Source organism: Lepidochelys olivacea, assembly GCF_965140295.1.
Source record: "Lepidochelys olivacea isolate rLepOli2 genome assembly, chromosome: 3".
Lineage (NCBI taxonomy): Eukaryota > Metazoa > Chordata > Testudines > Cheloniidae > Lepidochelys > Lepidochelys olivacea.
In genome coordinates this window covers 56360428-56384595 of record NC_140413.1, presented here as the reverse complement: position 1 = coordinate 56384595, position 24168 = coordinate 56360428, and the positions used below count along the sequence as shown (strand labels likewise).

At 45.4% G+C, this 24168-nt stretch overlaps 1 protein-coding gene across 5 annotated transcripts in view; it reads right to left on the bottom strand.

The window, feature by feature from the left end:
• The window catches only part of FAM135A (family with sequence similarity 135 member A), a 140304-nt gene that overhangs the window by 81828 nt on the left and 34308 nt on the right, over positions 1-24168 (bottom strand). For all 5 annotated transcript variants that reach the window (XR_014711101.1, XM_084624751.1, XM_084624753.1 and 2 more), the window contains exon 4: positions 17055-17134. Coding sequence is in view for 4 of the 5 variants with exons in the window: in XM_084624751.1 (XP_084480877.1) it covers positions 17055-17134 (80 nt within the window). In the remaining variant the exon portion in view is untranslated. The remainder of the gene's footprint in view (positions 1-17054; positions 17135-24168) is intronic.

The following is a 24168-nucleotide window of genomic DNA, read 5'->3' as shown; positions in this document are numbered from 1 at the left end:
CCCCTGGCTCCAGCTCCTACAGTTCTTCACCCTCTCAATTCCAGTCAGGCTGCTCCTCCTGCATGTTACTTGGTGCCACCAGGGGGAACACAACAAACATGTAATCTCCACACCTGATTCTAACATTAAGTGGGAGGGAAAGTCAAGTACGAGAGGACACAGCAATGGAGCAAGGAGCAACAGAGGGTAGGAGAATGGACACCAAGAGCAAAGAGAGTGTCAATACCAACGACACTAACAGTTAGGTAGGTGATATTGGCAGTAGAATGACAGTACCTAATCGGGTGAGGAATCTGGATGAAGCCAAGCAGAAACAACTAAGGTGTCTGTACACCAACCCAAGGAGCCTGGGCGACAAAATGGAGGAACTAGAAAAGACAGTTACCTTTTCCGTAACTGGTGTTCTTTGAGATGTGTTGCTCATATCTATTCCACAATAAGTGTGCGTACTCGCCACGTGCACCGGTTCCGGAAGTTTTCCTCCTAGCAGTACCTGTACGGAGGAGCGCCCCCCCCCAATGACCCCTGGAGCGGCGCCTGCCTGGAGCGGTACAAGGGGGGCTGAGCTCCCCTCACCCTCAGTTCCTTCTTGCCAGACAACTCCGACAGAGGGGAAGGAGAGTGGGATATGGAATAGACATGAGCAACACATCTTGAAGAACACCAGTTATGGAAAAGGTAACTTTCTTTTCTTCTTTGAGTGATTGCTCATGTGTATTCCACAATAGGTGATTCCAAGCTATATCTGTTGGAGGTGGGTAGGAGTTCACAAGTTCTCGAGACAGAGTACCACCCTGCCGAATCCGGCATCATCCCTGGCCTGGGAGACGATCGCATAGTGCGAGGTGAACGTGTGAACAGAAGACCAAGTGGTGGCCCTACAAATGTCCTGCATGGGGACGTGGGCCATGAAGGCAGCTGACGAGGCCTGCGCCCGAGTCGAGTGTGCTCTCACAAATGGGCAGCGGGGGAACCCCCGCCAGCTCATAACAGGAACAGATGCACAAAGTGATCCACTTAGAAAGCCACTGGGTGGAAGTCGGCTGACTCTTTGCGTGCTCAGCCGAGGCGACGAACAGTTGCGAAGACTTTCTGAACGGCTTGGTCCGTTCGAGGTAGAGAGCCAGAGCTCGCCTCACGTCGAGCGTTTGGAAACGGCATTCCTCACTAGTCGTGTGAGGCCTGGGGCAGAGGACTGGCAGAAAAATGTCCTGACCCATGTGGTAGGCGGAGACCACCTTTGGGAGGAATGCGGGGTGTGGGAGAAGCTGGATCTTGTCCTTATGAAAAACCGTATACGGCGGTTGGGAGGTTAGGGTCCTGAGCGCTGAGACCCGCCTGGCCAACGTGATAGCTACCAGGAAGGCCACCTTCCATGAGAGGTGAGACCAGGAACACGTGGCCAGTGGTTCAAACGGGGCCCCCGTGAGACGAGCCAGCACCAGGTTTAGGTTCCATTGCAGAACCAGGGGCTTAGAATATGGGTATGAGATGGTCCAAACCCTTAAGGAACCGGCCGGTCACAGCATGGGAAAACACCGTGTGCCCTTGCATCAGGGGATGAAAGGCCGATATGGCCACCAAGTGTACCCTGACTGAGGAGGGCGCCAGTCCCTGGGCCCTCAGGTGGAGGAGGTAATCAAGGATAAGCTGGATTGGGGCAGCCATTGGGGAAACACCCTGGCATGCAGCCCACCTTGAAAACCAAGACCACTTCGCCACATAGTGTTGGATCATATTAAAGAAGTTCTGTATTAAAATCACAAATGAGTTTGATTCCCCATAGTTTAAATTCCAAGGTATTACTAATTAAGAGATCTCTTCGTTTTTGGTACTGTTTCTCTCCCTCGATGTGTGAAACTTGCAAGCTGCTAATTGCGTTAGTACATTTCTAAGACAGTGTCTGTTCTCAAAGCAATTCACACAGAGAGAGACTCAAAGCAATATTCTGTAACAACAGAAACAGCACACAGAGACTCCCCGCCCTTTTGTTGTATTCATCTCGCTTTGTTAACAACTGTGATTAAAATAGAGATAGAGGATGTATGTGGATGGATGCTTGGTGTGGATAATAACTGAATGATCAGGGAGGTGCCAGCCTAAGAATCCAGTGTCCATCGGCTGAAGAAGGCGTCAAGTGGAAATAACCAGAGGACCCCCGGAGGGCAGACTGGAATTCATCCAACAGCCTCAAGAATGGGAGAACCAAAGAACAAGATAACATCTAGCAGCACAAAGCCGTCAGGAATGTGCCATCTGCTGATTGATTCAGCAACAGCATGATGAAGCAATTCCCATAGACTGGCATAGGAAGAAATTCCTATAAAAATGGACTCTAGAAAGTGAGAACTTTGGGGTCTCATTCTGCAAACCAACTGCCAGGAGCATCAGATGTGCATCTGACAAGGCCCTGCTCCCTCCTCATGTCCAGGCCACCTGGCCAGTGGCTTGGCATGAGCAACTCTAAGGCTGGTAACTATGATAACAACCTTGCAGAACCTGTGTGTGCGTGTATGTGTGTGTAGGAATGAATGTGTGAATAAATATGAGATTGAATGGAAGGTTATAGCTATAACTAACTGCTTACTATGATTCTTTCTGTATTCACAATAAATGTGGTATTTTGCCTTTTTCCCTTTAATAAGATCCTGCTGGTTTTTATTTTATTGGTATAACAATAGGAGCAGTGAGTGGAGGGCCGTCTACTTTCGAGGAGGACGCACTGAAAGTGTTCCGAGCATGTCCTTTCCTTGCCACCTAGCCACTGAGCAGCCATGCCGTGAGGTGAAGCGTTGCTAGGTTGGGATGGAGGCGGTGGCCCTGGTTCTGAGAGAGCATGTCCAGGTAGAGCAGCAACTGCCATGGCGGAGCCACTGCCAGCCCCGAGAGGGTACTGTACCAGTGTTGCCTGGGTCATGCCGGGGCAACGAGGAGGTCCCTGGCTTTGTCTGTCTATTTTCTCCAGGATCTTGCTGATCAGAGGGAACCAGGGAAAGGCGTAGAGGAGCTGGCCTGACCAGGACAGGGTAAATGCATCAGAGATAGAGCCCCTCCCTGCGCCCCCCCGGAACAGACCAGGGGCATCGTTGGTTCTGCCTGCTCACACCCCACCTTCGGAAGAGCTGGTGAGCCATTTCCAGGGATAGAGACCACTCGTGCTGAGAGGAAAAATTCCTGCTCAAGTGATCCACCCTGACATTCCGGGCGCCAGGCAGGTGGAAGGCTTTTAGGTAGATGTTGTGGGCTATATAGAAGTCCCACAGACTGAGGGCTTCATAGCAGAGGGCAGAGGATCGGGCCCCGCCTTGCCTGTTGATATAGTACATCGAGGCCATGTTATCCATGAGGACCCTGACTACCTTGCCCTCCAGATGCGAGCAGAAGGCCATACATGCCAGTTGCACCGCCCTGACTTCCTTGACGTTTATATGAAGGGGTAGGTCTTGCAGAGACCGCCAGGCCTTGGGTCTGAAAGTTCTCCACATGGGCCCCCCCAACCCAGGTCCGACGCGTCGGACACCAGCTCCAATGATGGACCCTGACCCTGAATGGGACCCCTTGGAGCATGTTGTTTGGGGCAGACCACCACCGCAGGGAGGTGATCACCAAGTTTGGCATGGTGAGGACTTTGTCCATTCTGTCCGTGGCCTGGGAGAACTGCAAAGCCAGACAGAGCTGGAGGGGCCTCATTCTGAGTCTGACATGATGGACCACATATGTGCAAGCAGACATGTGACCCAGCAGTTGCAGGCAAGCCCTGGCTGTTGTCACTGGGAACCTTGTGACCGAGTTGATGAGCCCTTTCAGGGTCTCGAACCTGTCTGGTGGGAGAGAGGCCCTGGCCGATGCTGCGTCCAGTAATGCCCCAATAAACTCTATGCATTGGACCAGGACTAATGTGGACTTGGCATTATTTATCAACAGGCCCAGGGCAGTATGTGTGGACAGGAGGAGCGCCACATGATCCCTCACCTGCGACCAGGAGGTGCTTTTGACTAGCCAGTCATCCAGATATGGGAATATTTGGACCCCATGGCATCTTAGGTAGGCCGCTACCACCCCCATACACTTTGTAAAGACCTTGGGGGCAGTGGACAGACCAAACGGTAGGACTGTGAATTGGTAGTGACTCTGTCCCACCATGAAACGGAGGAAGTGTCTGTGCCCCTCGAATATGTGGATGTAGAAGTAGGCGTCCTGTAGATCGAGGGCAGTGTACCAGTCCCTGGGATCCAGAGAGGCGATGATGGAGGCCAGGGAAACCATGCAGAACTTGAGTTTCACCATGTAGTGGTTCAGGCCTCGCAGATCCATGATGGGCCTGAGCCCCCCTTTGGCCTTCGGGATAAGGAAACACCTCCTGCTCAAGCAGAGCTTCGTGAGAGGGGTCCCCCAGGTGGGATGGGGATGGAAGGCGGTTGGGCGGTGAGGAGGTAAACTGAAGGGTGTAACCTCGGAGATGGTGTTGAGGACCCATCGGTCTGAGGTGAGCCGTGATCATTCCAGGAGGAAAGCATATAACCGATTGGAGAAAAGGAGCTTTATTGGGGGTACGTCCCTGCTGAGAACTGGGGGGGTACCCCCGAGCATCCTGTCAAAAAAGCCTTTTGCCCGCCTGCCTGCCCTTAGAAGAACCAGGAATTTCCATTGCGGGAGCTTTCTATAGTCCCGCTGCTTTTTGTGGGCGGCCTCATACTTCGGGGGGGTTGTCTGGGCGGGAGCCTACTGCGGCTTGAACTTGGATTTTGCCAGAGGAGGGACATTGAGGCCCACTGTCTGGAGGGTCGTACGGGAATCTTTCATTCCATGCAGCCTTGTGTCTGTTTCCTCAGCAAACAGAGCCTTCCCGTCGAAAGGGAGATCCTGCATTGGTGACTGCGCTTCGCTGGAGAGCCCAGAGAGCAGAAGCCATAATGCCTGTCTCATGGACATCGCTGAGGCCATGGACAGTGCGGCTATGTCCGCTGCATCCGAAGCAGCCTGAAGGGATGCCCTTGCGGCCGCCGCCCCGTCCTCCACAAATGCCTTAAACTTCTCCTTATCGCGGAGGGAGTCCTCAAACTTGGGGAGGGATTCCCAGAGGTTAAACCCATAGCGAACCAGGAGAGCCTGATGGTTTGCTACTCGTAGCTGAAAGCTTGACGACAAATACACTTTTCACCCGAAAGTAGCCAGCCTCCGAGAGTCTTTGTCCTTGGGGGTCGGGGCTGGTTGCCCCTGCCGCTCCCTGTGGTTGACCGACGCGACCACCAAGGAGTTGCGCGTTGGGTGGGTATACAGATACTCATGTCCCTTCGTGAGTACAAAGTACTTGCTCTCTGCCTTTTTAGAGATGGGAGCCAACGAGGCTGGTGTTTGCCACAGGACATTTGAAATTCTTACTACCCCTTCATGGAGCGGCAAGGCCACCCTGCCCAGTGCTGAAGGGGACAGCACATTGAACAGGGAGTCTGAGGGCTCTTCCATCTCCTCAGCCTGGAGGTAGAGGCTCGCTGCCACCCTTTTTAGGAGGTCTTGGTGGGCCCAATAGTCCTCCTGTGGGACCTCCGGTGCTTTGGTGTCATCCGGCACTGGAGAATCCACCACCTGGTTGGACTCTGGGCACAGTATTGAGGACACAGGTCCCCCTGACCTTTTTTCTGGCAGTCGAAAGATGGACGCCGATGGTCCCGACTGCGGGGACTGCGTCGGAGGCCACGGTGCCTACTGGTACCACTGGGCCGGCCACGACACTTGGTCCATTGCACTTGCTGAGGCACAGGTGGGGCCAGCCGTTCGGGCTGGCTAGTTTGGCCTGTAGACGGGCGGCTGTAAGGGGAGGCCAGGCTGGTGTAAGATCCGCTGCTGCCTCTGGACCGGGAGTATCGGTGGTGCCGGGAGGACCGGGAGTATCGGTGGTGCTGAGACCTATGTCGACCACGGGACCGCAATCTCAATGCGGAGGAGCGGCACCGACGATAGTAGCTGCTCCACGAATGGCCTCGACAGGCAGATCCGCGTTGGCGAGACGCCAGCGATCGACACCCGGGGCTACGGTGCCTTGGCGGGGACTTGGAATAGAAGCCAAGCGGGAAAAGCGTTGACGATTGTGCCGCGACTGACTGCAGTATCTTCTGCGAGACGAGGACCATTGGTGACGTCCACCACAGTCCCATCGGTGTTTGCTTCGCGAAGACGAGCAGTGCTGGGAATCCTGGTCGGACGGCACCCATCCAGACAGTCTGGCTGCCATCGAGAGCGATCCACATGGACTGAACCCTGAACAGTCACTGGGCGCTGAGTGGTGTTGGGAACGTTCCTTCGACCAAGACTGGTACTGAGCTGGTGACGACTGCGGTGATCCCAGCGGTGGCTAGCCTCTGGAGCGTGGGGCCAACATCAGCGGAGCTCCGGGCACCAGCATGGACATGACATCCCTGGCTGCCTGGAGGGCTTCGGGCCTAGATGGCAACTGGACATCCAGAGAGGCCTGCTCCAAAGGGCTGGGCTACTCCGCTCAATGTGAGTTGGAGGCCTAGAGCCCGATGGGGATCGAGGACTAGTCGACATGGGCCTAGCCTCTGTCCCAGACTTCCCTCGGTGCCGCTGCGAAGAGGGAGTCTTTCCTGTCCTCTCGGCGTGCCCCGTGGACGGGGAGTGGTGCCAACTGGATGATGGTACTGGAGGGTCTCTGCGTACTGACGCCGCAGTGCCGGGTACCGGTTTGGAGTGGGGTGCCGAGTTTGGAGCCAATGCCGACTCCATCAGGATGGCCCAGAGCCTAATGTCCCTTTCTTTTTTGGTCCAGGGCTTGAAAGACTTGCAGATCTTGCACCTTTCGCTGATATCAGTTTCTCCCAAGCAGCGCAGACAATCCGCATGCGGGTCGCTCCTTGGCACAGAGCGCCTACAAGAGCCACATGACTTAAAGCCTGGGGCGCAGGGCATGCCCCGGCCCGGGCTCAGTGACTACCTAAACTAACTGAATTAGCTAACTGACTACAGGTACTACTGAACAAACGAAGAGTTCTGGGGACGAGCTGCAGCAAAGCTGGAGCTGAGCAGTTCCGATGCACCTTCACTGGCGGCAACAAGGAACTGAGGGTGAGGGGAGTGCAGCCCCCCATATACCATGCCAGGCAGGCGCCGCTTCAGGGGTCGCGGGCAGGGGCGCTCCCCCCAATGGGTACTGCTAGGGGAAAAACTTCCAGCACCAGTGCACATGGCGAGCATGCACACCTACTGTGGAATACACATGAGCAATCACTCAAAGAAGAATTACTGATGCAGGAAGGGAAACCAGATATTATAGGGATCACAGAAACATGGTGGAATAGTAGTCATGACTGGAGCACAGGTATTGAAGGGTATGTGTTGCTCAGCAAAGACAGAAATAAAGGAAAGGTGGTAGAGTAGTATTGTACATAAATTATGAAGTAGACTGTAAAGAAATTAGAGGTAATGGAATGGATAACACAGAATCTCGTTTGGGTCAAAATCACTTTGGTAAAGAAAGTTAATAGAGGTTCCATAGGGATAGTGCTTGGGGTCTCTACAGACCCAAGGATCTGATTTGGTTATGGATAGAAACCTCTTTAATATTTTTATTGAAATAAATACAACTGGGATTGTGTGATTATGGGAGACTTTTATTTGCCAGATATAGATTGGAGGACAAGTATTAGTAACAATGGTAGAGCCCAGATATTCCTAGATGTGACAGCTGAATGATATTTTCATCAGTCACTGAACCAACAAGAGGTTACGCCATTTTAGATTAAGTACTGGTAAGTAGCAAAGAACCTCACAGAAAAACTGGTTGGAGAGGACAGCCATGGTTCATGTGAATCATGAGCTAATTTAAACTAAATGGAGGGATAAAAAAAAAATAGGTCTGTAACTAGGGTCCTTGATCTCAAAAGGGCAAACTTTAAAAAATTAAGGGAATGTAGGGAATTGGACTGCCCTGAAGAACTCAAGGATTTGAATCTGGAGGAGGCTTGGAACTACTTTAAGTCAAAGCTGCAGAAGCTATATGAAGTCTGCATCCCAAGCTAGGGGCAAAAATTTGAAGAGAAGAGTTGCAGACCAAGCTGGATGGACAAGCATTTCAAACAGATTATTAAGAGAAAACAGAAAGCCTACAAGGAATGGAAGATGGAAAGGATCAGCAAGGAAAGCTAACTCTTGGTGATAGAAAATGTAGAGATAAAGTGAGAACTGCCAAAAGCCAAGCAGAGTTGGACCCTCACAAAGGAAATTAAAACCAACAGGAAAAGGTTCTACAGCTGCTTACTCCTGGGGGAATTCTGTGCCACTGTGCAAGCGCAGAATTTATGTCCCATGCAGATTTCTTTGCTTCCTTGCAGAAAAATGACTTTCTGACGGGAAAGCAAAGGGAAGCCACAAGAGCGGTCATGCAACCCTCCCCAGCAATATGTTTTGGGTGCCCAGGGCAGCCAGCAGAGAGGTAAATCACTGTGGGGCAGGGGGCGGGACAGGGGAAGACCCGACTGGTGGCTCCTACTCTGCGACGGGCTCAGCTGCTAGTCCTGGCTGAGCTGGTGAGAATGGGGCTTCCTCTTCCCCTGCACAGCATCTGGACCCAGGTCAGACCTACCCCCAGATTTCTCCCCCAGCTCCAGGAAGCTCTGCAAACTCCCTCTCCCCCACCCCCCACTGCCTGCACCCATTGCTCCTCAGCTGCAGAGGGAGAGATCCATGTACAGGGACCTGCTCCACAATCCAACGAACCACCATGCATCTAGACCCCCTCATACCCAGATGCTCCTGCCAAGCCTCACCCTCCCCCGTTCTCATAACCCCCCGATGAACTCCACTCCCCCTGCACCTGGACCACCCCAACAAGCCACACACACAGGGATCCCCATCCCTCTGAGCCCTAACTAGTGGCACCTGGATCCCCACCCAACTGAGCTCCTCTCCCCCAGCATCTGAACCCCCACTGAGCCCCTCACACCCGGACCCTCCTGCTGAGCCCCAACCACCTTCACCTGGACCCCCCTGCAGTGTCCCATTATGATTTCACCTAGAACCCCCCAACAAGTCCCTGTGCATCCAGATCCCCCCCACACCTTGATCCCCAACTGAGCCACCCGCACCCAGACTGCACCACACAGAACCCTCTCAACCCGCACCTGGATCCCCTAACACAAAGCAGCTCCACACTTGGATCCTGCCTTGCTGAGCCTGCCTGCCCACATCTGGTGCACCTGGCATAGAGAGGCGGGGCCTGGCATGTTTCTGCAGCAGGCCTGGTCCTTGTGCTGTCAGGATTGGGTGCAGTCTAATTTCTGAGTCTGTGTCCTGGGGGACAAGCTGCACAGTGATCTCCCACCTCTGTGCAGCCAGTGGCCTGTGCTCCACACTGCCATACTGAAGCCTCCACGTTTGACAAATAAATTTTGCAGAACTTTAAAATATTGTGCGCAGATTTTTTTTGGTGCAGAATGCCATCAGGAGTAATAGCCATATAAATAAAAAGAAAACAATGAAAGAAGAAGTGGGACTGCTAAACACTGAGAATGGGATGGAGATTAAAAATAATCTAGCAATGGTCCAATACCTAAACGAATACTTTGTCAGTTTTTAAGAGGGATAATGAGGAATTTAGGGGTCGTGGCAGGGTGGCTAATGGAAATGAGGATATGGAAATAGAAATTGACATTGCACTCCATATGATTTTATGAAAATATGCTAATGAGTGTGAATACAATGTAACTGGAATACGCTTCACGCAAAAGGTCTCTTGTAAGGTACATTACAAATCTTGTAACCTATTGAATGTGTTCACCCTATTCGTATGAATGTATCATTCTTTTATCTGAAACTAGGAATATAAAATATAACTCTGAGGTCCTACTGTAGTTATTCAAAGTGTGGGCCATTAATGGTAGTTTACAATCTTGATGGCTCCCATCAACTAGGACAATTGACTGTAGATGGCTCTGTTTACTTGCAAGCTTTCCTGTGAGTCAGGCTGGGAAGAATGAAGGTTTGGGGTCTCACAGGACATATGACCATCAAACCTGGTACTGGAATCCATCTTAAACCTGGTGCTTTTCCATTTAGAAGGAGGGGTGGGGACCCAAAGAGACAAAAGTTTCGCGCCTTTTGCCAAAGATATATCAGGGGGTGGAACAGAACAAATGTGGCTGTAGTCATGAGAAATCCCCTAGTTACCACCTGAGCTGGAAGGAGGACTGTACCGGGGAAAGGATTGGGCCCAGACTAGAAAGGAGTCTAGTCTGTGAAAGAAGCTTATTGCAACATCTCTGAGGGTGAGATTTCATCTGTAATCAGTTTCCTACTGTATTAGGCTTAGACTTGTGTGCTTTTGTTTTATTTTGCTTGGTAACTTACTTAGTTTTGTCTGTTATTACTTGGAGCAACTTAAATCCTACCTTCTGTATTTAATAAAATCACTTTTGCTTATAAATTAACCCAGAGTAAGCAATTAATTCCTGGGGGAGCAAACAGCTGTTCATATCTCTCTATCAGTGTTACAGAGAGTGGACAATTTATGAGTTTACCCTGTATAAGCTTTATAAAGAGTAAAACGGATTTATTTGGGGTTTAGATCCCATTGGAAGCTGAGTGTCTGGGTGTTAGAGACAGGAGTACCTGCTACGTGGTTTTCAGTTAAGTCTGCAGTTTTTGGGGGACGTGGTTCAGACCTTCGGTCTGTGTTGGAGCAGACTGGCACGTCTGGCTCAACAATGCAGAGTTCTGAAGTCCCAAGCTGCCAGGGAAAACGGGCTCAGAGGTAGTCTCACCACATCAGATGGCAGTCCCAAGGGGGTCTCTGTGACCCAACCCATCACAGAAATTACCACATCTGAAGTAGAAGTCAAACTCAAATAGCTTAATGGGACCAAATCGGGGGGCCCAGATAATCTCCATCCAAGAATATTAAAGGAACTGGCACATGAAATTTCAAGCCCAGTAGCAAGGATTTTTAATTAATGTCTAAAATTGGGGGTCATATCCTATGAATACGCTAACTGCTAATATAGTATCTATTTTTAAGAAAAGGGAAAAAAGCAATCTGGGAAACTATAGGTTCATTAGTTTGACCTCAATTGTATGCAAGGTCTTCAAACAAATTTTGAAAGAGAAAGTAGTTAAAGAAATAGAAGTTGACGATAACTAGGATAAAATACAACACCGTTTTACAAAAGGTAGATCGTACAAGACCAATCTGATCTCTTTCTTTGAGAAGATAACTGATTTTTTAGACAAAGGAAATGCAGTAGATCTAATTCTACCTGGATTTTAGTCAGGCATTTGATACAGCTCCACATGGAAAATTAGTTAAATTGGAGAAGATGCAGATTAATACAGTGTGAGAATTGAAAGGGGTATAAGGAACTGGTTAAAGTGAAAACTACAAAGGTGAACCATCAGGCTTGAGGGAAGTTACTAGTGGGTTTCCTCAGAGATCAGTCTCAGGACCAATCTTATTTAGCATTTTCATTCATGACCTTGGCACAAAAAGAGGGAGTATGCTAATAAAATTTGCAGATGACACAAAGTTAGGAGTTATTGCCAATACAGAGAACTGGAACTTCATACAAGATGATCTGGAGGACCTTGAAAACTGGAGTAATAGATATGGGATGAAATTTAATAGTGCAAAGTCATGCAGTTAGGCACTAAGAACAAATATTTTTGCTATAAACTGGGAACATATCAGTTGGAAGCTACAGAAGAGGAGAAAGACCTGAATATATTGGTTAATCACAGGATGACTATGAGCTGCCATTGTGATGGGGCCATGAAAAAGGCTAATGTGATCCTAGGATGCAACAGGCAAGGTATTTCCAGTAGAGATAGGGAAGTGTTATTGTCATTATACAAGGCACTTGTGAAACCCCATCTGGAATAGTGTGTGCAATTCTGGTCTTCCATGTTTAAAAAAGATTAATTCAAACTGGGACAGATGCAGAGAAGGGCTACTATAATGATGATCAGAGGAATGGAAAACCTACCTTAGGAGAGGAGACTTAAAGAACTTGGCTTGTTTAGCCTAACCAAAAGAAGGCTGATGGGAGATATGATTACTCTCTATAAATACATCAGAAGGATAAATACCAGGGAGGGAGAGGAGTTATTTAAGTTAAGCGCTAATGTTGACACAAGAACAAACGGATATAAACTGGCCATCAACAAGTTTAGGCTTGAAATCAGATGAAGGTTCCTAACCATCAGAGAAGAGAAGTTCTGGAATAGTCTTCCAAGGGGCGATGTGGGGGCAAAAAACCTAACTGGCTTCAAGACTGAATGTGATACATTTATGGAGGGGATGGTATGATGAGATGCCTACAATGGCATGCTGCCCATCTATGACTGCTAATAGCAAAAAACCCCCAATGGTCAGAGATGGGGCACTAGATGGGGAAGGCTCTGAGTTATTACAGAGAATTCTTTTCCAGGTGTCTGGCTAATGGGTCTTGCTCACATGCCCAGGTTCCAAATGATAGCCATATTTTGTGTTGGGTAGGAATTTCCCCCCAGGTCAGATTGAAAGAGACCCGGGGGGTGGGGGGGGTTGCCTTCCTCTGAAGCATGGGTCACTTGCAGGTTTAAACTAGAGTAAATGGTGGATCCTCTGTAACTTGAAGTCTTTAAATCATGATATAAGAACTTCAGTGACACAGCCAGAGGTTCTGGGTCCATTACAGAAAGGGTGGGGGAAAGTTCTGTGGCCTTCAGTGTGCAGGAGGTCAGACTAGATGATCATGATGGCCCCTTCTGGCCTTAGAGCCTGCAGCTTAGAAACAGGCTTGACTGCTGGAGTTGAAACTTAAAAAAAAAACAAAAATAAAAAAATCAGTCTGAGGCAGATACCCTACATGGAAAATTTTTGCTCAAACACTTAACAAGTGACCAAGTTATGAGCAACTGAAAACGGGGTCTTAAAATGGAAAGTATTAAGCAAACTTATATTAGGAGCTTTAAGAACTTTTTTACTAGATGCCCCCCCAAAAAGCCACAATCAAGAAAAAAGCCTATACTTGTTAAAAAAAAAAAACAGCCTGGGGAAGTAAAAGCAGAGACAGACAGACACATAGACAGACAGATATAAAAATGGAACAGGAGGGGAAGATACTAGCAATATAAATTAGACGATAATATAGAAAATTAATAAAGGAAGGAAAAGGACACAAAGAGAAATCTATAGTCAGCAGAGGACAACAACCAGGAGTATTTTAAGTATATCAGAAACAAAAGGAATCCCAATAATTATCCATTATCAGATGGAAAAGATTGAACTATAAATAATAATACAGAAAAGAGAGAAGTTTTCAAAATATCTCTCTTCTGTATTTTGGGGAAAAGCCAGATGATAATGATAATAAAATACTTTCCATTACAACAGTAACTCATGAGGATGTTAAACAGCAGCTACTGAAGAAAGACACTTTAAAATCAACAGATCCAGATAACTTGCACCCAAGAGTTTTAAAAGAGCTGGCTGAGGGGCTTCATGGACCATTAACATTTTTTTAATGATTCTTGGAAAACGAGGGAAGTTCCAAAAGAATGGAAGAAAGTTAATGTCATGCTAATATTAAAAAAGTGTAAACAAGAGGATACAAGTAATTACAGGCCCATCAGACTGACACTGATCCTCAGCAGAATAATGGAATGGCTAATATGGGATTAAATTAATAAAGAATTAAAAGAGGGTAATATAATTAATGCTAATCAGAATGAGTTTATGCAAAAATAAATCTTATCAAATTAAATTGATACCATTTTTGATGACATTACAAATTTGGTTAATAAAGGTAACGATGTAACAGACTTCTGTTAGGCATCTGACTTGGTTATGCACAACATTTTGATTAAAAACTAAAATAATACAAATTCAACATGGCACACATTAAATGGATAGCTAACCGATAGGTCTCTAAATCTAATTGTAGATGGGGAATCATCAACAAACAGCTGCGTTTCTAGTGGGGTTCTAAGGGTTGTGTTTAACATTTTTATCAATAATCTGGAAGAAAATATAAAATCTGATAAAGTTTACATATGACACAAAGATTGGAGGAGTGGCAAATAATGAAGAGAACAAGTCACTGACACAGAGTGATCTGGATCTCTAGGTAAGATGGGCACAAGCAAACAATATGCATTTCAATACAGCCAAATATAAGGTCAGACATTTAGGAATAAAGAACATGAGCATAGTTACAGTATCGGGGACTCTACCATGGGAAGCAGCAACTCTGGGGGTTATGAGGATAATCAACTGAACATGAGCTCCCAGAACGATGCTATGGCCAAAAAGGCTAAGGAAATCCTTGAATGTACAAGTGAAGCTCAAGTAGAAGTAGGGAGATTATATTACCTGTGTCTTCAGCACTGGTGCTATTGCTACTGGAATATTGTGTCCAAAATTCATGAAGGATGTTGGTAAATTGGGGACAGTTCAGAGAAGAGCCACGAGAATGATTAAAAAATCAGAGAACCTGCCTTACAGTGACAGACGCAAGGAGCTCAATCTATTTAGCTCATCAAAGAGACTTTTATACTTTGTGATCAAATCACCCCTTCAGAACATATTTTGAGAAAAGAAATTTAATATAAGAGGGCTTTTCATTGTAGCAGAGGAAGTTATAATGAGATCCAATGGCTGTAAGTTAAAGTAAAACAAATTCAGATACAAATAAGGTGGAAATTTTTAACAGTGGGCGTAATTAATCATTGGAACAATTTACCAAGGGTTCTGGTGGATTCTCCATCACCAGAAATTTTTATCTAGATTTGATATTTTTTCTAAAAGATATGTTACAGTTAAACCAAAGCTACTGAACTTAAAGCAGGAATTAATTCAAGGAAATCCTCAGGCTTGTTTTATGCAGGAGGTCAGACTAGATGATCACAATAATTCCCTCTGAGTTTATAATCTATGAATAGTGCCCATTTATAATTATAAGCAGGAGAGGTAGCAACACCTATTAAGGTTGCCTCCTACTTCCTATTGCAAAACCTATTTACAATTGCTTATAATTTTGCCCAACTTTAACCATTTGGGCTGAAATTTTACATGCTGATTGTCAGCCTCAGGCTGAACTGTTTTGGGAAATTTCAGTAATAATGGTTCACCTATTAACAAAAATAAGGTTAAAGAAATTACATTGTTTTGCCCATATTAAATTCAGGCAACCTTTTCTTTGAGAAGATTCAGTACCCCCATGCTTTGGAGCAGAGATCTTAAATTTGACCAGGTTCAGTTAGGGAGGGGAAGCTTTTTTATGTGAGAGTGTATGTGTATATGCCAGTGATGTGTCTTTTGCCATTCCTGTGAAAATCCACCCAGATTAGGCCAAGTTATAAGTGTATGGAAAAACTGCAATTTGTACGTGCTCAGTGGAGAGTAGCTAGAGCTTCAGAACAAACTTCCTTGAAGAGTCCAGCAGCCTAGGGCTGAGCTGGACCTTCCCTGAAAATGGAGCTGTAGGCGGCAGGCTGGGCTCGATCAGAGAACTGGAACTAAAAGCAGGAAGCCTGTCTCCCCTAAGCTCTCAGTGATCCCCTTGCTTACACTCAAGCAAGCATAGAGGATGATTGCTGCCTGATTCAACTGACAAGAGCTGGACTGGGGGAATGGGGTGAGGAGGAGAAAGGCATTAGATTGGGTCAGGGAGCCTTGGGTTGGGTGGGTGGAGGGACTGAGACTAAAAGCTGTTGGGGAGGGAGTGGGAAACTGGCACTGGGAGTTGGGTGGGGAGAAGACTGGAACTGGCTGGGCAAAGAGGCTGGGACTGGGAGCAGGGTTGCAGGGGAGGAAGGCTGGGACTTGTTTCGCAAGGAGACTGGGCAATACAGATTGGCAAGGAGATGGAGGAGGGGAGACAGACTGACTGGAAAAAGAGACTGGGACCGGGTGTGGAGAGGGAGACTTTAGGAAATAGCTATTTAGATGGTATTGTTAAAAGTGATGTCAGAAGGGCTACCTTGGCTCCCCTTCCCCACTTCAGATCTATGTTGTACTCTTGACTTTCAAGGTTTACATCAGGGGCAATAAATTCCTTTTCATCAAAACAATTTAATATACCATATATACTCGTTCATTAGCCCATTCGTTTATAAGCCAAGATGGATAGGTAAAAATAGTAAAAACTGTATGGCCCTTTCATAAGCCGACCCTATATTTCAGGGGTTGGCAAACTTTGGCTCCTGGCCCATCAGGGTAAGCCGCTGGCGGGTCGGGACGTTTTGTTTACATGGAGCGTCTGCAGGCATGGAGCCCCTCAGCTCTCTGTGGCCACAGTTCGCCGTTCCCAGCCAACGGGAGCTCGGGGAAGTGGCACGCCATGCCTGCAGACGCTCCAAGTAAACAAAATGACAATGTATTAGATATTCAATTCAATGATTTCATAGAGTTTAAAATCATCAAATTTTAGTGTAGACCCGTTTGTAAGCCGACTCCCACTCTTTGATGCATCACTTTTTTACCAAAAATATTCAGCTTATGAATGAGTATATACGGTATATAGCATTACATAAAGGCAATGACAATTATTTAAACAAATGGACTAAAATTCTAATCTCATAAGTATGTCAGAACATTTTCCCTTTCAAGTGTGGTTCCACTTAAAGTTACTTAGTTACTTTTAATAAAGTCATGGTGATTGGGATCTCTCAGTGAGTCCACATTAAATTTGCTCACTTTACAAGCAAAAAGATGTCTTTCTACCTGGCAACCCTGCAAACTCAACATGAAATCTGAAAGTCAAGCTGTTTTATTTGTTTCTCCCATATCATTTCCAATAATAGAGTGTATGGTCAGCTTCAATGAATAGTTCTGTGAAGATGAACAAGGCAGATAACACAGGTCAGCACAAAAAAAGACTTTTTATTCTCAGTTACTGTTACAGATTTTTTTTTAAATTACAAATTGAGGAATGTGAAGCATTGCTGGCATTTAGCTTATAATAATTTAAAGGAAGTCGGATTCTGCACATAAAAATCCTGGAGGTGTCCTCTTAATTAATGTAGTCAAACTAGACTACATTCACTATAAAAATTCTTGTACTTACCTGTCACAGGTAACAAGCTGGCTTCTAATTTGTGCGGCACTCTTGGAGGAATTTTCATAGAAGCACGAATCTGGTAAAAACTAAAGAAAGAGACCAAAAAATAATTTGCAAACTATGAAATAAACAGTCACTCGTATATTTACCAATATACAGAGATTCAAAAATTCTAATACAAAAATACATATTTTCCTTTCACGACCTTCTTTAAGTTTCACACTTTTAAAAGTGGTGGGGAGAGGGGAGAGAGAGAGAGAGAGAATTCCAAACCTCAAAATGTGAGGTTACAATTTTAACTTTCTTTTGCTATCCACATGATTACCTATCATTAACTATAAGGATAGGTAGAAAACTCAAATACACTCTGAAGCTAAATTATACAATTCATTTCCACCTTTATTTCATCTTCTGGGTCTCTCTTCCCTATTTTATTAGTGCCTCCTCCCCGTTCTAGTTCCTTATTGATACTGATTTGGTTTTTGGTCAAAATATCTCAAGAAAATATATTTTCAATATTGGTTTTAATCTACTGAACTCCTGCTGATCTCATCACCATGACATAAAAGTCTAAAAGTAAACTACATGATCCCTGTTTTGTTTACTTCCCATTTTCATCATCATAGAAAGGCTAGACTGAAGGGTAGGTTTTACATTTAGACCAGCTCATTATCAGGTTATAATGTCTTTAGGACAAGAACTGTGTCTACCTCTATTTTTATATAGCTCATAACTTGGGAACTGCCACACTGCATTCAGCCCAGTGCTCTGTGTAGTCTAGTATCCCATCTCTAGGAACTGGTGCTTCTCAGGAAGCTGCAAGAAGCTCTGCAGGGGACAATTAAGGAATAACATGCCCACAGAAGAAGCTTCTTCATAAAATATCAGAGGCAAAAAGGTTGGTCCTTTCCAATTTAAAAAAAAATCTCATCTAATTCTCATCTAATGTAATGGAGAATTTCTGATAACCCATATCAATGTCTAATCCATTTTTTGAATCCCGCTAAGCTCAGTCTCACTAATATTTTGTGGGAATGAGTTCCACAGGTTAACCATTCATTGTGTAAAGAATTTACCTGTATCATTTTTAAGTTAGCTTTCTTTCAATTTCACAGACTGTCCCCATATTCTCATATTATGATAAAAGATAATTAGCAGTGAATGATTTATCATTTGTATTCCATTCATTATTGTATACATCAGCCATACTCCTCTTATTCATCTCTTCTCTAAATGAAGCAGTCACAATCATCTCAATCTCCTATGACTCACTTTAGTCCCCCATCCTGCTCTATTTCTATTACATCTCTTTTGAAATACTGTGACCAAAACTGAACACAACAGGGTTCCAGTTACAGCTAGAGCCTCTCAACACTACCATAACATAAGTAACATAAGAGAGAACTAGGTAACTAAAATCAATTCTAAATTTGAACCCTTACACAAAACTAAGTTAAAAGAAACTTCAGTTTGGCCAAAACTGTGTGACAAAAATAGTGAGATGTTGGAAGGCACTGTTAATAACTAAATGCTGATAACGTGCTCAATACTAGTACAAGAGATAAAAGGAAGACCATCCCTACCCTGAACAATTTACACAATCTAGAAAATAACCATTTAAAAATGTGATAAAACAGCACCCATATTAAATTTACAAGCTCTGCAATTTTTCAAAAACCTACAATGAAGCTGTATAAAAAATAGCTATAAAAACAAAATACTCAAAGAAATGACTCATCACCTATCAAGCATGAGTTAAGAATGATAATTTTTCATTAAATACATACAAAATACTTAAATTAGATATCCAACATCTCGTTCTATTACTGTAAGGAACTGAGGAGATTATTTAACTAAAGGAGAACTCTTCACAACAGAAATCCATTCTAATACAGGACGCATTCTAATACAGGAATTTATTTCTCATCACTGGATCAGCTATGACTTTGCATCACCTCATAGCTAATAATGATTTCAGTTAAAACAAGATGAGGTGGCATACTGTCAACCCTCATCAATGGCCATTATCTTAAACATGCAATATAGTCAAATATATGTAATAATTTCTGGATCCAAATATAGCATTTTTCTAATAACTACCTAGATCTTGACATGTTATTCTGAATATTACTTTGGAATTTGCTCCACTCCTTAGTCCAAAATAACTATACTCTGAGGGGCATGTCACAAAGCTCGTCTCCTTACCCCAAGCATTTAAAACTGGGGGGGGGAATTACAAAGGTAGAAAATTTCTGGAGGTAACACTGATATAAACTTTTAACTTCCCTGTTTCACCTTTGGTGTGTTATAGTGAATCGTACTGCTGCAGTGAAGGTATTTTTTGTGATATAATTAATTATGTCAAAGGCACCTAGAGTATATGCCCTTTTTAGCATTTGTATAAGTCTACTATTTATTAATTTATTTAAATCTAAAGCAGCTGAACTGTGGTTAAATACAACTGGTAATCTTCAAAACTCTGGTGGTCCACCTCAGATTTTCAGCAGAGTGTAGTGTACTGCTGTTTAAGAAATTTAGGTTTTAGAAGTTGTTTTTACATATGAAAAACTTGTGTACTCTATAAAATAAATATTTAGTTTTTACAGTTTGGAAAGATATCAGCCACTTTACTCAGAGTTCATCCCATTTGAATCTTTACCTACAAAACTGGTTCCCAAACACACACAGAATCATGTGCACAGATCATTGCATCTGCACAGTTTTCAATGCAGGTTCAGGACCTTGGGTCCAAGCTCTACAAAGCACTTAAGCACATACTTAACGTTAAGAACTTTGCTGCATAGGGATGGTTTGCTGAGTTGAAATCTTAATTTGCCCCTTCGGCCAGAGGCAAGCTAAAAGCAAAAAGAGTACTGAAAAGAAAACAGAATTTGGAAAAGGTATGTTTTAAAAGGGAAGAGAGACTTCTGACATCTTTAAAAATTATTTCATGCAAAAAAAAGTTAATTCACCTTAATGATACGATTTAATGACAATAATGTCTACAATCCAAGTTCTAAATTATTTTATCATAAATGTATCCAGAGATTGAGGGATGTATTCCAGGGCTTTGGAGTGGAGCCCGGAGCTGGAGCGCAGATCAGCTCCAGAGCAGTGGAGCTGCAGGTTTTTGCCTGGAGCTGGAGTGGAGCCGGAGCACAGCTCCAAAGCCCTGCTGTATTCGTTTAACGTTTAAAATGATTAAATGAAAAATATATTTCATCATCTTTACCTTTCCTCTCATTACTCACTTCCAATTCAGGAAAACGCCACATACCATTACCTGCACTATGTAGTTCAACAGAGGAGAGGATTATTTGTTTTGAAGACAGGTGGCCTCATGATACTCAGTGCAGATTTATACTTTAAGCAGTTTTTAATACAAAAAACATTTACCTTCTAATCCTAATATCAAAATCCTGTAGGGGTTCAGCTCAGGGCAAAATATGTAAACGGTAAATTAAAATCTCATCCCCTGATTTTTAAAGTAATGACTTAACTACAGTGAGGCGCACATCCACATCCGCACGCGCACACAAACACACACAGACACTCTATTTACCAAAACTGTGCACCAGTACACTGCCTTACTGATTTGCAAATAGAGTACTGTGAATATTAAGAACAAGGAGGACTTGTGGCACCTTAGAGACTAACACATTTATTTGAGCATAAGCTTTCATCAGATGCATGCAGTGGAAAATACAGTAAGATCAGGGCTGGCTCTAGGCACCAGCAAAACAAGCAGGTGTTGGGGCAATGCATTTCTAGGGGCGGCATTCCAGCGCTGGCCATGCCCTCCCCTAGAAATGTGCCCCTGCTGCCCCAGCTCACCTCCGCTCCGCCTGCTCCTCTGAGGGAAACTGCCGCCGCTCGGCTTCTCCCACCTCCCTCCCAGGCTTGCAGCGCCCAAAACTGTTTCGCACGGGGAGGGAAGGAGGGAGAAGACGAGCGGCGGTGCGCTCAGGGGAGGCGGCAGTGGTGGAGCAGAGGCAAGCTGGGGCAGAGAGCGGTTCCTGAACGCGCTGCCTCTCCCTCACCTGAGAGGGAGGAGAAGAAGTGGAGCGGTGGCTTGTTCAGGGAAGCAGGCGGAGCGGAGGTGAGCTAGGGCAGGGCGTTGCAGGGGTGGAAGGGAGCCGCAGGAAGCGATTGGGGGGGGAATGTAGCAAATCCTGGGGAGGAGGCGGGGCTGGGGATTTGGGGAAGGGATAGGGAAGGGGCGGAGCCAGGAGCGGGGAGGCATGAAAAAAAAGCAGGGGCAGCCAAAATTTTTTTTGCTTGGGGGCAGCAAAAATCCTAGAGCTGGCCCTGAGGAAGATTTTATATTATATATATATATACACACACACACACAGAACAAGAAAAAATGGGGGTTGCCATACCAACCCTTAACGAGATCAATCAATTAATGTGGGCTATTATCAGCAGGAGATAAAAAACTTTTGTTGTGATAATCAGGATGGCCCATTTCAAACAGTTGACAAGAAGGTGTGAGTAACAGTAGGGGGAAAATTAGCATGGGGAAATAGTTTTTAGTTAGTGTAATGACCCATCCACTCCCAGTCTTTATTCAAGCCTAATGTAATGGTGTCCAGTTTGCAGATTAATTCCAGTTCTGCTGTTTCTCGTTGGAGTCTGTTTTTGAAGGTTTTTTTGTTGAATAATTGCAACTGTCAATAGCAGTGCACAGATATCTTGTTATATGAATTGTTAACAGTCTGGTGGCATACATGACAAAGGCCTTTGGGGCTTACTGAGGAGTAAATGAAATCAATGTTTCAGAAAGAATCCTCTGGGCAGAGTGAAGGGGTTCACAGATTCCAAAGCCAGAAATAACCATTGTGATCATGTAGTCTGAACTCCTGTATAGCACAGTCACAGAATGTCCCCAAAATAATTCCATATTTTTGAAAATAACATCAGAAAAAAACATCTTGGTCTAAAAATTGCCAGTGATGGAGAATCCACCACAACCCTTGGTAAATTGTTTCAATGGTTAATTACTCTCACAGTTAAAAATTTAAATCTTATTTCCCATATGTATTTGTGTAGCTTCATCTTTCAGCTTTTGGATTGTGTTGTACCTCTCTCTGTTAGACCGAAGAATCCATTATTAAGTATTTGTTCCTCATGTAGGTACTTGTAGTCTGTAATCAAGTCATCCCTTAACCTTCTCTTTAACATTTACACTCAGTAGACTCAGTGTTTGAGGATAGACCATATAGGATGCTCCAGTCTGCTACACCTGACCTAAACCCAAGATTTACCTTAACAAAAACCGTTCAATTACTACAGCATGTCTCCCAGAGCCACCCAATTACTAGCCACTCCAAGTACAATCCCATCCAAGACCCAAGGCACAGGGCAGCTAGCCTCTCCTGAAGTTTGTGCTGCTGTGGCTACATGTGTTTTTTAGCCCATTAGCTCAATCAGAGCTAGCGCGAGTATGTCTCTTCACGCAGGAATTTACACCTTTCTGCTCTAGTATATACATACCCTAAGTATTCTGGGAGGAAGAGGGAGAAACTGCACAAGGAACTCAGGGCATGAACTGATTTCCAGGTGGGTAACACTATCTTCAGTAAACTTTACATGAGTCATGTTAAGACATCAGACAAAATATAACAACAATAGCTGAAAAAGGGGCACTACTTGTGCCCAACCTAAAAATATAACATTTATGCCTAGCAGCCATTCTCAAATACCAACCAAGGGCAGGACTCAAATTTAGTCAATGAGTATGACCGGGTGTAGCAGGGTAGACACCCACTGCTGCCCTAAGGGGCTTAGAACAGCCCAGGAAAGGGCTGTAGCTAGGGAAAGCAGCCCAGGCTGAGTAGGGAAGTAGGCTCAGCTGGAGCCATGCCCCAATTAGGGCTCAGCTGGCCTTATAAGTAGGCAGTGAGCCAGGAGCTGATACACTCACTCTCTCACCAGCCTTTGGAGAGGGAGGGACCTGGCTGCAGGGAGCAGAGTACACCTAGATTGGAGCAGGGCTGGTGAAAGGTTAAGGGAGCTGGGGGAGCTCTGACCTGGAAAATCCCAGGCTGTGGCCTAGTAGAAGGCCAGGCAGGTATCGGGGCTGGAAAGGGGGCAGCCCATAGGTAGGCTGAGGCAGCAGGTCCAAACCCCTCCTTGCCAGTGATGAGTGGCTTTTACACTGCAGTCTGCCCTGATACAAGGGGCTAGTTGGTGACTGGCCTTACACTGAGGCAAGGTGGAGACAGTGGGTGTGGGTTCCCTGGGGGGGGGATGATGACCCTGAGAAACAATGGCTGTACTGCCAGGGGGCAGCCATCCAAGAGACAAGGGGCACTGGGTCTGGGAGGGATGTGGGGCCAGCAGTAAGGCAGATCACCGACCTGCAGAGGGTGCTCCAGAGCCTGGTGAGCTGATTCCTGACCAAGACCAGCAGGAGGTGCCGCAGGGGTGAGTCTGCTCCCTTACACTCGGGTTCAGTGACTATCCCCCTGAGTTATTCCAAGTCCGTGATGTCAGATAGGGAAGAGTCTGTGGAAGCCTATCTCAATACAGTGCACACCCATTTCATTCTCTTTGCAACCTGTGAATCAACCCATATTTGATCTGGAAACTTTTGTTTGGGAAATATCCATTAAGGCACCATATGCTGCATTATAGTATACAGAGCAATAGTTCAAAACAAAATTAGAGGCTCTTTTAACTATGTTACTCTAGGGGAGTTTCCAAACAGTCAAAAACCTCTATCCCACTTTCACAGCAACATGCCCAACAATCATTCTTACATATCTGTGTAGAATGGAGGTGTAAGGTGTTATTTATCTTTCAGAAATAGTTAGAGGCCCTTTTAAAAGAACTGTACTTTGCAAGGCACACTTCCCAAAAGCATAAAACTCCCTTGCTACAGACACAAAGTAGCAACATGGCCAACGATTACTCTCAGATTCCAGATGACACATTTGAGTATAGCTGGAGTTCAATGACTACAGCGTGTCACCCTGAGCTACTCTGACTGATGTCAGGTATATTTCACCATTCTATTCGTGATCCCAGGTGTGACAGTTTGGTACGTGTCAACCTGAAGTCCCTAACTGAGTAACTTTTTCAACATTGCTTCAGCAAAAAAAGCTGTGCACTAACT